At 38.2% G+C, this 16,962-nt stretch overlaps 1 protein-coding gene across 1 annotated transcript in view; it reads left to right on the top strand.

The window, feature by feature from the left end:
• ITPR2 (inositol 1,4,5-trisphosphate receptor type 2) overlaps window positions 1–16,962 on the top strand; it is a 474,341-nt gene that overhangs the window by 91,187 nt on the left and 366,192 nt on the right. Inside the window, exons 3-9 of the mRNA XM_040642268.1 lie at window positions 1,289–1,404; window positions 2,212–2,298; window positions 3,964–4,122; window positions 9,779–9,877; window positions 10,152–10,235; window positions 10,536–10,682; window positions 14,901–14,996. Coding sequence (XP_040498202.1) covers window positions 1,289–1,404; window positions 2,212–2,298; window positions 3,964–4,122; window positions 9,779–9,877; window positions 10,152–10,235; window positions 10,536–10,682; window positions 14,901–14,996 — 788 coding nt within the window. The remainder of the gene's footprint in view (window positions 1–1,288; window positions 1,405–2,211; window positions 2,299–3,963; window positions 4,123–9,778; window positions 9,878–10,151; window positions 10,236–10,535; window positions 10,683–14,900; window positions 14,997–16,962) is intronic.

Here is a 16,962-nt window from a genome sequence, read left to right as displayed (position 1 = left end):
TCAAGAATGTAGTGAAATTGACTGGATTTTATTTTATTTTGTTTTTTAATTTTTTTTTTTTTTATTTGAGAGAGAGAAAGAGTGAGTATGAGCGGGGTAAGGGGCAGAGGGAGAAGCAGACTCCCCACTGAGCAGGGAGCCTGATGCAGGGCTCAATCCCACGACTCCGGGATCATGACCTGAGCCGAAGGCAGACGCTTAACCTACTGAGCCACCCAAGTGCCCCCTGAATTTTATTTTTGTGATACATATTTAAAAAATGAGAATGGCCCTAAATATTAACACATCAGCCAAAATAAAATAAATTTATCATACTAAATTAAGGGTTTTTTGTGAAAAAAAATGAAGATAATGTTTGGATTTTCTGCATCACTACTCCTTTATCATAGAATATTGGAAGTTGATCTTTATTATGGATTGTAGTCCATTTCACAAACAAAAAAGTCATTAGCATATGGAAGGATTGTTTAGTCAAATTACAATTTCCTCATTAAAAAGAAAAACTATATTTAGCTTCTGACTTAGAGATATCACTACCTATATTATTCCACTATGATTGCCCGTCTCGATATTTAGTACAGGTATGTGGAAACTTGGGGAATGGATGACTGAAATGGGATTGGTTGATTGATTGATTGATTTTAAAAAAGATTTATTTATTTGAGACAGAGAATGAGCGAGTGTGAGTGGGGAGAGGGGCAGAGAGAAAGGAAGAGAGAGAGAATTTCAAACTTAGCACGGAGCCTGATTCAGGGCTTGATCTCATGACCCTAAGATCATGACCTGATCTGGTATCAAGAGTCAGATTCTCAACTGACTGAGCCACCCACGAGCCCCTGAAGTGTAATTGTTGTGATTGATTGTTTCTACTTTTTGTATCACTTTGGCTGTCAAAGATACATACCAGGAATAAAAAATTAATTGTGCAAGGTGAGGTAAGGTCGTGAAAGTCACTAATTTTTTTCTATTCACTTTCTAAGACCAGGTACTCCATTATCATTAAGAAGTACCTTATAATGTAACGATTACGTCGACTTGATTTTTTAATAAATTACACTAGCTATGGTAGCCTTTCAAAAACCAAAACTATTGAAGAAGAAGGTATTTAAACAGTCTAAATAATTCTTTGGAAAGGATGTTATAGGGGAGTTTGAGTTGACTGGGAGATGGGCTCAATGTTCTTTCTGAGTACTCAGGGATTACAAGATTCTAAGGCCAGGCTATAGGGAAAATCTAAGAAATGCTGGTTACCTTAGTTACAATGTTTTTGTTTGTTGCTTTGTCATAGACTGCCTCTTTAAGGTGTGCCCTATGAACCGATATTCTGCCCAGAAACAATATTGGAAAGCTAAGCAAGCCAAACAGGGGAACCACACAGAGGCAGCTTTGCTGAAGAAATTACAGGTAAGGGCCAAGCTTCCATTGGTCTGGCTGAGGCTAGACCAAGAATAGTAATAACAAACCATCTATTTTGTGTCTTAGTGATTTCACTCAATGCACAGAGATTTAGAATAGATGTAGCAACACATTGAAAGTGGAAGGGACTTTTAAGTTGTAGGGCGTGACCCCTCATTTCCTGGCATGGAGCTCATACATTCCTGCCGCTAATTTTTAGGGTGTGCCAGACTAATTCAAAGATTCACATCAAACTGGAAACAATTCAGAATCTCTGTAGGAATCTCAAATCCAGTGATATTTTACTTGGCATAGTACGTAACTTTTTTCTTCAAAGACTAGAAAAAAAATGGAAAGGTTGTTGCTTCTGGTTTGGGCTGAATATAAATTTGCTATCAAATTTAAATTAACTTAAATTTTGTGTTATTAAAATCCCTGTTACTTTCAGAATTGAAACTATGTTGAGCCTTTTGAAATTCACCTTCTATTTTTCCATTGTTTGGTTTGTCTAACAATATTCCCTCTGAAACTAATTTTATAAGACCGAAGAGCCTACTACTTCTCTGAGATTTTTAACATAAAAGCATCCCAAGATATTTTTGGCCACATTTCAGCGTCAAATTGAGCCCATGATCATACTCTGTTATAGTCATGTATTTAATTGTTGGTCCCCCTACTTCAGCACCAAGAGGAAAGCAGCCAGCCTATTTTATTCATGGTTATAGTCTTTGTTCCTAAAATGACCTTGTTTCTTTGTTGATTATTGTACCCTGTGTCCTATGTTTCTATGCTGAGTATTTGATAATCATTTTACAGCACGCCGCAGAACTGGAGCAAAAACAAAATGAATCAGAGAATAAGAAACTGTTGGGAGAAATTGTGAAATACAGTAATGTCATACAAGTGAGTCTTTACTTTCTCTTACAAAAAGTGACTATCTTAAAGGTCATTTGCATTTGCATAGGATTGTCAAGCTGCATTAAAACTTGGGGATACAGTAGTTTGTCCTTTCTTTTTCTTTCTTTCTTTTTTTTTTTTTTAAATTTTGTTTATTTATTTGACAGAGATAGAGACAGCCAGCGAGAGAGGGAACACAAGCAGGGGGAGTGGGAGAGGAAGAAGCAGGCTCATAGCGGAGGAGCCTGATGTGGGGCTCGATCCCATAACGCCGGGATCACGCCCTGAGCCGAAGGCAGACGCCCAACCGCTGTGCCACCCAGGCGCCCCAGTAGTTTGTCCTTTCATGGCAGTTGTGGATATCGTGATATTTTCGGTTGATGTTCAGCCCAGTATTCTATATGTTTGGGAATAAGTCTGATGTATACACGTGAGGGAGTGAGCTAAGCTAGATGTAGGCACAGGTCATTACATCAAAGGGAAGAAGGTGGGGAAACATCATTTCTAAAGGTCTGCAGTAAAATCTTCCGTTAAAATTAATGGGACTACCATGTAACACATGAAGCTTTATTGTTTCATTTTGTAGAGAGAGGAAAGTTTTCATATTGTACTTTCATATGGAAATCGTCCTTGAGTTGTTATTAAAAGATTTACTTCAGTGAGTGTGCACACTGATTTATCTCAGCTGCATTCCTTTCTTGTGCTCCACTTAGATCTTTGAGCTTTTTACTTGGTTATTTGTTAATATGGGCCCCACCTTGTTCAAAAGAATGTAAGGCATTTTCAAAAATACATATCACGTAAGATAAAATAGAAATAAATAAGGCAACTGGATCAAAGGGAAAAGAGTGGTTAAATGAATAACGTGAGGTCAGAGGGGAGGCGTGTTTATAAAATCCATGTTGTAGAGTCTGGTCAGCTTTGCTTGGAAGCCTTTTCGTTGCTCACCTTGCTATAAGGGAAGCATAGTATATTTAGCACTCACCTAGAAGGTCCTGAACATAGAACTAAGTCAAAGGTCTGGAAGCACAAATGTTCCCAGGAAGACCAGAGAAGTTTTCCTCCAATGAGCTCTCATAAAGAGGACACTGTTTAATAGAGTAAATAATAGCCTTAACAACTTCCTTACAGCAAACGCTACAATGAGGTGTTTCATAGAGCTGTTTTCAAAAATAATATTGCCTGATGTCTTGTCATTGGCCAATGGCAAAATGCCAGAGCAGAGGACTGTCAGAGCAGCCCTCTCCTGGGACACGAGGAGAGCGCTTGAATCTGCAGCAAGCCAAAAGTAGGACTTCATCTAATGACTGATTATATGATACCTGTGGCGTGGGTGGCTTGCATGTCCCTTGAGCAATCCTCCATAAATAGAGTTTTTCTTAACCAAGGTTTGATTAATATGAAGTGCCAGCAAGTGGAGCTTATGTTTCTTGTCAAGAACCGGGAGTGCAAATGTTCGCAGGGTCAGTGAGGGGCTGAGCCATGTGCTCTAACAAGGTAGATTCTGAAGGAGCGGGGTTGGGCCATGAGGGTTTCATTGGCTCATGAGATAATGTCTTTAACCTGCACATTGAGCAGTATTATACGGGCACAATATATATGTACAAACCCATACATGTAATTAACAGAGGACATTAAAGAATAAAGGTGGTAATACCTTTTTCCCTNCAGCTACTGCATATAAAAAGCAACAAGTATCTGACTGTCAACAAGAGATTACCTGCTTTACTGGAGAAGAATGCCATGCGTGTGTCCTTGGATGCTGCAGGAAATGAAGGGTCTTGGTTTTATATTCATCCCTTCTGGAAGCTGAGAAGCGAGGGTGACAACGTATGTAAAAATAAAATTAAGAGAGAAAGAGTGTGTTCCTAAAGACAATAATTGTTAATAAGTGAGAGAATCCAGATAGCACAAAGAAAGGATGTGTAATTTTCAATCAACACATTATTTTTATGGTAATCTCTTTAATAGGCTAAAACTATTTATTTATGGTGCAAATTGTGCTTGGGAATCATAAAAAGACAAGACTCAGATTAATTAAAAAATCTCCTTCCAGCTGGAATTCATGTGAAGGAATTTAAGTAATGTTAACATTGGCTGAACCTTTTAAAGGAAAGGTAGAGTTTGCTTCCTTTCCTAATCAGAAGGGAGCATGGTTGTAAGGAGAAAGCTATGCTTAGGAAATGTTGTTTATCCTTTTGAATTAAAAGAGTAACCGTTGTTATGACAATATTTCATTTACTGGCTCTATAGTCAGCTGTTTACAGTCCATACACCTTAAAGATGTATAAAGTATGAGGAGCTATATAGATGGGACTTGCTTGTTGGTGAGTCTTTAAAATGTGTTTTGGAATACATGTATGTTGTATCATGTAAATTTTAGTACTTGCTGAAGTATTTTCCACTAGCTTATAGAGTAGGGAGCATAAACATTATGTGAAATGATTCAACAGGATCAATTGTTGGTTATTTTTGTTTGTGATAAAGTAGCAAGTGACAATTCCTAGCACATGAGAAATGCCCAATAAATGCTGAATAACTTTCATAAATAGAATACCTTACAAGTATTGGGTCAGGTGATCAAGAAAAATAGTTGAGATTAAAAAAAATCAACCTTATAAATTCAAAGCAATATAAAAATATAATTATTCTGACAGCTTTCTCAATACTTTGATTACATTTTAAATATGTTTTGGATATTTCTTGTCCTAGAAATGTCCTCTTTTGTAGTGAATCTATATTTTCGGTGAATTTTGAAATACAAATTCAATTCCACAGGATGCAAGCTTCATGGTTTAATTTGGTTAGTAAATTATCTGACGATGTCCTCCTTAGGTAAGGTTTGGGGGATGGCATGGCATGCAGGAATGTAATGCACCTTAAGTCTTGTGTTGGATTCCTTAAAAAACAATGTCCTACTTGTTCATTTTTTTTGGCGTCAAGTGATGTATGCTGTGAGCATGATATATATGTTAATTTCAGTAGGTAGTTAATTACAATCAACTCTCAATTATTTAGGGACTGATTATGCAGTTTATGAACGCCCCATGTCTTCTGTAATGCTTATTTCCCTCTCCAGTCTCCCATGGAGCAGTGTCCCTGTTTGTAGGTGGTCAATGAAAATCAAACTTGAAAACCAGCAAAACCCCAGCTCAAGTTCTGAGGGATATTGATTGGAAATGATTGGATAAATTAGGGCCTTTAGATTAGCTGTGGAGTTTATTAATTCATTCTATTTGTTTATTTATTCATTCTATCTATTCCTTTCCCTGCTCCCAAATGCCTTTTCAGGATCAACTGAGAGTTGAATGTAATGAACTATTTCAAATAATTAGTTGTACTGGGGTGTGGGGAGCCTCCCACCCAAACATTCCATCTTGGTGAAATGGACAATGTAATTGTTAAGTGCAACATAGAAATCCTCCTTTTATAGATGTGCTCCATAAAGCATGGCTAAAACAACCTTCCACATTGCTTTTTGCTGGAACAGCTCACTGTTTTTGCTTACCACTATGTAGCTGTTGTATGTGATTAAGGTTGCTGCGAAAACATAAGCACACCCACATCCCTCTGTTTACCACATTAATAATTATATTGTAACGCTCATTTTCTTCCCTAGGAATAGGTAGCATTCCCTAGCCATAAGTATCATTCTAAAATTCTAAAATGTATTTTATTGAAGGCAGTTGCAAATGCTGTCACTTCATAACAAGTGATTTAATTACTACTGATTTTCTTTAAAAGCATATTAATCTAGGAAGAGGAAATTATAAGGGTCCAAGGATTTTTAAACGTATGTTTACTATTTAGCAATTAGTAGGTTGTGATTCAGGTTGTAAGTATCCAATAAGATGTTCAGTGACTGAAATGAAATGTAAGAATGAGGCTGATGATAGTTTGGGGAGAAAAATGCTCATATCCTCAAAAATCAGTGGTTTCTACCATTTATAGAATGGTCAGTTGGATAGTTTGGGGAGAAAATAGATTCATGGATCCCTCAACATTTCAGCTGTAAAGAAGCTCTTGTTTGCTGCTGTGTAGTTAGAAAGTCATTGGGGATAGCAGAGTACATAAATATTTCATTTTCATTTATTTTCCCATGATTGAGTGGTTAATTTTTCATTTTCAACTTTGATCTAAGAAGACATTAGTTCTTTACCTTGATGGTAGATTTTAAAAAGAAGAAAAGCCCAGATATTCTTTCAATGAAGAGAAAAATTTAACTCTTACGGAAAGAACCTTTTCAAATAGCGGGTAGATTTTGTTATTTTGCAAAACTAGATCTCTTGGAATTCTAGCAAAGGCAGATCTCTGGTATGTTGGCTTCTACTGCAATGCCATGCCAGGTGTCACTTCCAAAGAAGTGTAGCTGCCGGTGGCATTATATTGCTCTTTATTTCCAGTAAAATCTCAGCTTGGATCTTCAGGGCTGTTGCATAGACTCAACAGAAGTGCTTTTGGAATTGGAATTTTTAAAAGATGCTTGTGTACTAGGATGAGCGTGCCTTGGCAGAAAATGATTCCTCCCTCAAGTTCCTTATGAAATGCACAGCTTCTCAGAAGGCATCAGAGCACATCAGTGGACATGCGACACTCTTCAGAGCAGATTACTAAGTTCCATATTTGTCAAGTTATCTAATTAGGTGTGAATTCCCTGAGAACAGGGACTATTTGTCACACTTTTGTATTCTTTTTGGCACCTCTTACTATCTTTTCATTTCTTTTGATTAGCGTCTTGTCCATTCCATTTGCAAGAGTTTTTTTTTTCACCTTGGCTAGTCGAAGTAACCATTGTCAAAAACAAGACTGAGGGCTTGGAAATTAGTGAATTAATGTTAAATTCTCTTTGTGAATACCATTCTTATGAACCCTTGGTGTTTAGAACATTTTGGCTATATGGCTGATCTCTTAAAAATATGCAGTAGAAGACTTTCTGGGCGGTGTTTTGAAATAAATATAACATATGGATTGACCCAAAGCTTACAGAAAACTATAGTAAAATAGTAAGACGTAGATCAGTGGATATAGGTGCAAAGAAAAATATTCTTTTAATTGGAATGATGTAGCTAGAATATATCGTTATATTTAGCAGCTAATTGGCTAATATTTCTATGATGAGGATAAGAATGACATTGTAGACCAAATCCAGTTGTCCTTTAAGAAATTGGAAGATTGGACCCAACACTGTCAGGATTTGTATTAAGTCCCAGTATTCGTAGTATGGATGGTTATGGAGACTTCTGTCTGGTCCTGAGAGTCAGAGCTGCCTTGGTGTCATGTGTAATAACGTGCATGCACGCATGCGTGCATGTGTGTGTGTGTGTGTGTTTTGGAAGGGGATGTTGGAAATATGTTTATGTCATGTTGCGTTTTATATGTTTTTCCCTTATATTTAATTTTTAAAAATACCAATTTTGGTTCAAAGTTAGAAAACAATATAAAGATGTATTGCTTAAAGTCTTTTATCCTTTTCCCTCTCCCCATGTCTGTACCACAGTAAACCTCTGTAAAGATTTCTGATGCATGTACTCTTACTCCCTTCCTCCCCTTTTTACACAAAGAGAGCCTGGCTCTGCCCCTCACCCTCTCACTTCACGTTGTTTCTTGATGATATTCCCTTATCTGTGCATAGAGAGCTTCTATGATGGCTTTGGCGAGTCACAGCCCCAGCACCCAACTGATGATGAACTTGAAAGGCGGGTAATGAATAGAGACCAATCCTGCGAGCAGTAGAAGCTACTTCTGCAAACCCTAAGAACAACTTCCCTTTGCTTGAATAGTGAGCTTGAGGCTTCTTTATCATAGTTTGTGACAATAGTACTTCGTGTAAATGTAGACTCCTGTATATAACCCATAAAAGCTTAATTTATATTGGAAATAGGAAATTATGTTCCTGAAAGTCTTGGTCTAGGTTAAGATACAGGGAGGAGAAGTTTTGTTTATTCTTATTTTCTGAGTCCTAATTTGTTTTTCAGTTATCTGTCAAACTAATGTACTCTAATACTCAGTAAGAAATATGCACAGAGAAGGTATTAGTTTTCGTTTCTGAGATGGTGAATAATTCTATATGAGAATCGAGAGCGTAGGTCTTACAGTGATAAGTCTTTTTTTAAAAAAAAATTTCATTTATTTGGGGGGGTGCAAAGAAGAGTGGAGGGAGAGGGACAAGCAGGCTCTGCGCCCAACAGGGAGCCCAATGTAGGACTCAATCTTAGGACCTTGAGATCATGACCTGAGCTGAAATCAAGTGTCGGAAGCTTAAACGCCCGAGACACCTAAGTGCCCCAAACAGTAATAAGTCTTCTAATGGGTTGTGACAAGATAAACTTTAGTAACTCTAAAATTAAACTGCTTATTATTACCATTAAGAAAGCATAACTTCAGGATGCCTGGGTGGCTCAGTGGGTTAAGTGTCTGCTTTCTGCTCAGGTCATGATCCCGGGGTCCTGGGATCAAGTCCCGCCTTGGGCTCCTTATCAGCAGGGAGTCTGCTACTCCCTCTGCCTGCTGCTCCCCCTGCTTGTGCTCTCTCTGTCTCTCTGACAGATAATAAATAAAATCTTTTTTTTTTTTTAAAGAAAGCATAACTTCATGTCCCACAATTTGAGCTATGAATAGAAATTCTTGAAGATAACTTGGACATTGTTAATGGTAACATAAATGAAAAATCAACTTCAACTTACTTTTTGGAGCATTTCTCCCAAAACCAACGAAAAAATTTTTAATATATATTTTATTTATTTTTTTCAGTAATCTCTACTCCCCTGAGATCAAGAGTTGCATGCTCTACCGACTGAGCCAGCCAGGCACCCGCTAATTAAAAAATTTTTTTAAGTTAAATTTTTTTTTAATTTAAACCTGAACACCAAAGGTTAAAGAGCAATATCAGTTTTGGATGTTTAAGATAAGAGTGAACCAGATGCTCAAGGACCAAACAATAAACATATTTCTACAAGGTCATGCCTAATCGTGCATTTCTTGAATCCGGATGACATTAGAATGTTTAGTGTATTTCTGGGATAATGGGAAAGGTCAAATTTAACAGACTTGTTTTTAATCCCATAGATAATACAAATGTATAACATTTTCTGCTTGCACTTGAAGTGGTTCTAATATTTAGGCAGATTGATTGTGGCAGATGCTTTCGCTCCCTCTATCAGCTGTGCTCACGGCATAAGACCCGGTGTGGAGGGTAATGTCCTATTTATCGACATTAAAAAAGTTCTTACTGAAATGGGAGACTAATAAGAAAAGGGTCCACACTAGCTTTATGAATCCAGGCTGATAGGCACTATGGAACATGATTACGTGATCATTTATCGGAAAATATTTTACTCAAAGCGAAAAAGAACTGAACTAAGATTTGTGTGGAAGACAGACCAGGTGTTAGGTCACTAACAGAACCTCCCTGCAGTAATTTCTAGCTTCAAATACAGCACCATAGATCTGCTCGGTGTCTCAGTTGCAACTTATTTCTGATTCCTAGATTGTCGTGGGTGATAAAGTTGTCCTGATGCCCGTGAACGCAGGACAGCCGCTGCATGCCAGCAACATAGAGCTTCTCGATAATCCAGGGTGCAAGGAGGTGAGTTCAGGAGGAAAGAAAATGAATTTGTTTATTTTTATCATGAGAGGAAAAAAAGGTGTATAGCTTCATTCATTGTTTTCATGAACATAATTATGCTAATTAATATTGCTAAGATCTGTAATAGTGATTACTGTTTTTGGATGGTATTTGTGTTGAGGTATATACCTCATTGTCCAGAGTTATCTTTTTTCGCTTTTTTACTAGTTGGAGGAATAATTTCTGGTATAAAATGGAATTGCAGTTTTATAACTTAACATTTCTTCATTAATAGGTGAATGCCGTTAATTGCAACACTAGCTGGAAAATCACTTTATTCATGAAATATAGTTCCTATCGAGAGGATGTACTAAAAGGAGTAAGTATGTGCTACATGGAACATTTGATAGAAGAACTGAAGTCATCTTACGAAACTTCTGGTTGCAAAACCTATGTATTCACTAGTATTCATAGTTCAGGAGGTGATTATAAACCTTAATAATCACTATGAGTATCTCACTGAGTTTTCTTCTCTATAGTTTGACATGTATAAATAATCATTAAAAGCCACGTAGGTAGTAGAAGGGCCCAGAGTATCAAAACCAGGAGACATCTGCCTCTTATGTCTATTTGTTCAGACTTTTCTTGGAAACACAGTGTTCTCTTCCTGTTTTCCTAGGGTGATGTTGTTAGGTTGTTTCATGCAGAACAGGAGAAGTTTCTGACTTGTGATGAATATGAGAAAAAACAGCACATTTTCCTTCGGACAACCTTGCGTCAGTCAGCCACTTCCGCTACCAGTTCTAAAGCGCTCTGGGAAATAGAGGTGTGTAAATATTTTTTGGACTTTAATAAATATTTCTATAAAAAGACAAGATTTACTAGGATGCTTATTTTATTGTTATAGGCATCATTTATGATAAATCCATAAAACAAGATTATTTGTGTACTAACTTGTACCTCTTCGTTACTGTGATCAATTTGAAATGTTGCTACGTCCTCGACCTATCCTCTCTGGAGCATTTCTTTTCCTGTCTCTCTCTCTCTCTCTCTCTTCCATCTAATAAGGGAATATATAGATGTTGCTTTTTAAAAATCCATTGTGAAATATTGTCAAGACTGATCGGACTGCAGGTGATGTGCCTCAGATGGCATCGGAATGTTCACTCACTTTAGGTAAAGACAGATACCAGACCTGCACAGTCATTGAGAAGGACATTTGTTTCTTCTGGGGATGCTATTTTTATTGGATGAGGAGACCCATAGTTAAGAATTCATCCATCCTTTAACAAGTATTTCTTAAATGTTGCCAATAGAACAATTAAGAAAATGTAAGGTATGGATTTTTCTTTAAAGGATCTTTCTATACAGTGGAGGAGATAAGATAGGCATAATTACCTATGAACAAGCCAACATTTGATAAATTCCATCTGATTTAACGGATATCCAGGCCTGTAGCAGTGGTTCTCAACCATTTTAAACCCATCACTCTCCTTTTACAGTACATATTTCATGACTTTTCTTTAATATCTTAAAATGAAATTCATAGGTAATATTATTTATTGTTTACATGATTAAAAATTAATGACATCCCTAAATTCTAATTTAGAAAAAATGAAAGGAAAATAATTTATAATAAATAATTGATAATAAAATAATATGTATTTCAACATGTAAATAATTACTCTAGGAGGTATAATATTTGTACCTATCTTGATGAATACATTTGGTTTTGAAAGAAGTGGTAGAAGATGAGGGTCAGAAGACATTCTATACAAGTACAGGAAAACGAAAGAGCAGGGGGAAATGTGGGCTCTTGAATATCTCGTGTTGGGGAAGTAATAACAGAACACACTTATTTGTACATGATTAAAAAAAAGAAGGAAATAGACATTGACATAGGGATAACAACACAAATTACAGACTATTGAAACAGAAAATGAGGAAGTATGATGTTTATGCCAGTGAGCTGAGCCTTAATTATAAATGTAACATCAAAACAATCATCTAAGTTATTACATGCTTTAGAATAGAGATGAACTAGTAGAAAAAAAAAGTAGAAAAAAAAAAGTAGAAAAAGATATTTTCTATCTTGAAACCCCACTACATAATGAGGCATGCTTTCAGTCTCTAGCATTCAGAAGAGACCTTATCCTTCAAGAGGATAGGTTTACAGCCCCCAAATACATACATAATTAAAATATGTATTTTTCACACCGTAGATTTCTTCCCATTGTGCTCTAAAGAATTAAAGAAATATAGGGATAGCAATAATGTGAGGTTAATTTTAAAGCTTTATTAGTGAAACACAGTCATAAAAAAGTCATATAGTGACTTCCATCTATATATCATATATTTTTTATATTATATATAGCATATATAATATATAATGTAATTAATATAATAATATAATTAAATACTATGTATTTATAGTAAGTTCCCCTTATTTCATGTGTCTCCTCCTACATGATATTTGGCTCTAAGTCTTTTAAAGGAATTATGAATCTTCTCTCTTACGTACTTACTATTAGTTTTATAGATTTTGCTGTTACTGTATCACTGCATTGTAATCCTTTCCAACAACATGTATAGTTGAAAATAGTGTAACTCTTAGAACCCACCGAGCAGTCAAAATGGAGAGAATGAATCCATTATTTAATAATTCTGAAATAATGTCTTAAATTCATTTAAGCTTCTCTCTCCGTAGTGAATTTCTCCTCAATTATCAGACTTCTCATCTGACTTGATATGGAAACCTCTTCATATGATCATATGTTAAAGTATTACCAATTTATGTTTGTGGTAGGTGCATTTCTGCAGGAGGTTTGAATGAGGTAGGCTGTGGGACATTCTCTATCGTGTGCTGAGTCAGTCAGGGTGGTCGAGGTTGTTTCAAGCAAAGAGGTATTTGTTGTAGGAAGTTAGGTTTCAATGCCACTGGAAGGACCAGACGGGGAAAACCAAGGTAGGGAGCACGGTCTTATTTGAAGATCAGGCAATGCCGAAAGTCACCGCTGCTCCTCCTCTGAGCCCTCAGATCTCTCCTCCTGGGCTTCAGGAGGCACCCACACCACCTTGTGGGAGCGCAACAGGCAGCTGCCACCCCTTTCCTGGAACCCGAAGAGGAAGCTTTCTTGTACTTTTCTCTGCTTCCCCTCCTAATGGAATGACTCCTGAACCCTGCTGGTGAGGCTTCCCACGGCTGCGATACAGAGAGAAGAGCACTTGGAAGGGTGAGGGGGCGGGTCCTGAGTGCCACACACAGTACCTGGCCTGCCCTCAATGCCGGATAACGCCAGTAGCGTCCCTCCGAAATCACACTGATGAATGAGAACACCCTCCTTTCTGTAGGTCCGGTTGTCCCCTAGGGAGTTGTACTGGTATTGCTAGACCGACTAGTGTCTAGAATAGGACTTCTTCTTTTTTTTTTTTAAAAGATTTTATTTATTTATTCGACAGAGATAGAGACAGCCAGCGAGAGAAGGAACACAAGCAGGGGGAGTGGGAGAGGGAGAAGCAGGCTCATAGCAGAGGAGCCTGACGTGGGGCTCGATCCCATATCGCCGGGATCATACCCTGAGCCGAAGGCAGACGCCCAACCGCTGTGCCCCCCAGGCACCCCTAGACTAGAACTTCTTAGTCCGGGATCCGTGGTGGCCTCAAGTTATTTGTGAACCTCTAGCAGCTGTATACAAAATGTGTGTGTAAGTTTGTGAGACTACCAGTAGATGTGATCAGAGTGTCAAAGGTCTCTATGCCTTCGCCAAAGGAGTTCGAGGGTAGCCGGTGTGAGTAGCAAAAGATTTGTGGAAGAAGTTTGATTTGAGAACTTAGAACTTAGACTTGGAGGATGGGTAGGTTTTTGGTCCCAGGGAGAGTGGTTTTGTTGTTGTTGTTGTTGTTAAGACTTCATTCACTTTGAAGTATTTTCATAATTATTATCTTATTTGAGCTATCAGAGTAGGGGATGACCTAGAAGCTAGAGTCTAGCAAAAACATTAGAAAGTTATATATAGCAGCGCACAGCATTTGAGGCTGCGGCAGGAGTCCAAGTGGGGGGGGGGGAGAACGTCAGTATTAACAAAAAAAGGTAACCTGTTGGGGAAGAATAATGAAAAGTTCTCCCAGTACTTAATCTTCGAAACAATCCTTTGGATTAAAATCATTTTGGACATGATGAAACTGGCTTGAAGATGTTACATCACTTGCTGTGATCATACCATAGGAATTGGCAGAGCTGGGACTCACACAGTCATCTGCAGACTGCGAAACGTAGGCTTTGCTGCTGCCCCAAGCCACCTGCTTCAGAGCATTTCCTTTTATTCTCAGTGAGCCTGGTGGCTCAGCATCTGGGGCAAGGCCAATGCCAAGGAAGGGATCAAAGGACGTGGTATTAATACAAAAGCACATGTAGAAAGGGCCAAGAAGTAGGTTCATTAAGAGCTCCAGGCCTTGGCATTTGTGGTCCTCTCTGCCTGGAATGCTATCTTCTGATCTCTCTACGTGACTGTTCGTTCTTACCCTGCAGGTTTCAGCTCACATGTCACGTGGGAGAGGCCTGGGCTAATCGCCACATCTAAAGAAGCCTTCCCTAGTCACTCAGTCATGTGCTCTGTTTATGTCCTCCCGGCACTTGCCAGATCTTACTGACTGAAAGCTCTAGTCTTATTCATTGCTGTGACCCTGTTGCCTAGAAGAGTACCTGGTGTATAGTAAGCTTTTAGTACTTGTTGAATGAATATTTGAGTGGCAGATGGGGGAGAACCCCTCAGCATTTCCAGTTTTGGCCTGGGAAACCCGTCTTTTGGAGTAAGGCTGTATTTACACATTTAAGGCATGGGCGTCACGCACGCACACCGTGAGCGGACCGTTGTGTCTCTTGCTCATTTGTGGGGAATTCTGCTCTTCTGTCCTCTCATGAAGATGTATATTGGATTTGATGAGTTAGCATCAGCAGGCGAATGCTTTGTGTACTGCTGGCACCTGCTTGCCAGCAGCGTGAGTACCTTTTCGGCCTTATTGCTGTTGCCCTTCTCTCCCGCAGGTCGTTCATCATGACCCGTGCCGTGGAGGTGCTGGGCAATGGAATAGCTTGTTCAGATTTAAACACCTTGCAACTGGGAACTACTTAGCTGCAGAGGTAAGACTAAAGAATACAGTGTTATTAATTCTCCGACTCTGAAAGAGTGAAATAAGCAAGTACGTTCTCCAAAAGATATTGTGTTTGTAGGAACAGTCATGACACAAAATTTGATTGTTGTCTATCATCGTGTCTGGATTGGCGTACACATTATTCTTACAATGTGAGTATTAATCGAAGCCTTGCAATAATCTTTGTCTTAAAAATTTAAACAACAAGGGGGGCCTCGGGGGCTCAGGTCATGATCTCAGGGCTTGGAATCGGCTCGACATTGGGCTCCGTGCTCAGCCCCGAGTCTGCTTGAGGTTCTTTCCATCCCTCTCCCTCTGCCCTGCCCCACGTTCAGGTGCAAGCACATGTGCTCTCTCCCTTTCTCTCTAAAATAAATAAGTGAATCTTTAAAAGAAATTGAAACAACCATTAACAGCAGAACAGTGGTGGTTCGTTTATTTTAAGGTCAAGTGCAATAGAGTATCTGATTTGCATATCATATGCCATTTGTTCTAGACTTTTTTATTTAGTTTTACTCTATCAGAATGTCTGCATTGGAGACACGATCAACTCATTGTTGGTGTAGTTAGAGCCCTGATAATTTCAGGTCATCTTCACCGAGACTGGTTTCGCTAGTGGATGGCCTCTATTGTTCAAACCGTTGGAAAGGAAAGGTGTTTCTTCCTGAGACACTGAACTGTACTGAAACTGTTAATAAAAACGGTCAAAACAAATAAAGGTCTTTTCTTTCTCCGGTAAAAACGTGTTGACAATCAGGTAGCTATGAAGGGTGGATTCAAGTAACAACATAGAAGGTTTAGAAATGACTTAAAGTTTGGTTATCCAATGTAAGAATTTTGGAAATATTTGTTTTTTAGATGCATGAAAATACCCATTCGTTCTACTCTCCTAAACTCTGTTTCTATTTTTCGATTTAGGGTTTCTTCTGGAATCCGCAACCAGAATTTGGCCTTAGAATTTTTATTTATTTATTTATTTATTTATTTATTTATTTATTTAAAAGATTTTATTTATTTATTTGACAGAGAGAGAGAGAGACAGCCAGCGAGAGGGAACACAGGCAGGGGGAGTGAGAGAAGAAGAAGCAGGCTCCCAGCGGAGGAGCCTGACATGGGGCTCGATCCCAGGACTCCGGGATCACACTCTGAGCTGAAGGCAGACGCTTAACAACTGAGCCACCCAGGTGCCCCTGGCCTTAGAATTTTTAGTATTACTTATCCAACTTTTGGTTTTGGATGTGAGGGAGGATAAGGAACTACGGATACAGAAGTGATGAGAAAAAGGTGTGGGAAACAGGAAGTTTCTGTAAGCATGCTGATCCCTATCTAAACCATAAGTCAACACCATTACCCTCTACATCCTATTAATCTGCGGTAATTGTCTTCATAGTATTTACTGCTATCTGACTTATTGCACATTTTATTTTCTCAGCATTCTCTGTCAGAATGTATGCTCTCTGAAGGCAGGGATTCTTTTTGTTTTTGTTTTCTTTACATCACCCCTGTGTCCCCAGTATCTAGGGCAGTGCCTGGTACTTAGAAAGGATTTGATGAATGTTTTTTGAATGAATGAATGAATAAAAAGAAGCTTTTCAGGCTTCTGTAAGCTTAGAGAATGGGAAGATTTTGGGATTTGTATCTGAGTGGCATTTGGAGCCATGTTTGGGCAAATTAATCTCTCTAAGCTCCAATTTCTTCCTCTGGAAAATGGGGATAATCGCAACACTTATACAATAAGAGTATTAAGAGAATTAAATGAAGTAAAGTCCTTGGCATGACGTGTGGCTCATGGTAAGCATCTAGTAAGTGATGTTGGCATGGTGAAGTTTATTATGAGAAATAGAGATGACTCTACTTTTATAACTATCTGACTTATTATTTATGAATCTTTTCAAATAAATGAAATAACAGCTTTGCAATTTGTGGGCTGTTTACACCATGAATGTTTTGAAGTA

Source organism: Ursus maritimus, unplaced genomic scaffold, assembly GCF_017311325.1.
Source record: "Ursus maritimus isolate PB19 unplaced genomic scaffold, ASM1731132v1 scaffold_26, whole genome shotgun sequence".
Classification (NCBI taxonomy): Eukaryota; Metazoa; Chordata; class Mammalia; order Carnivora; family Ursidae; genus Ursus; species Ursus maritimus.
This window is presented reverse-complemented; position numbering and strand designations above follow the sequence as displayed.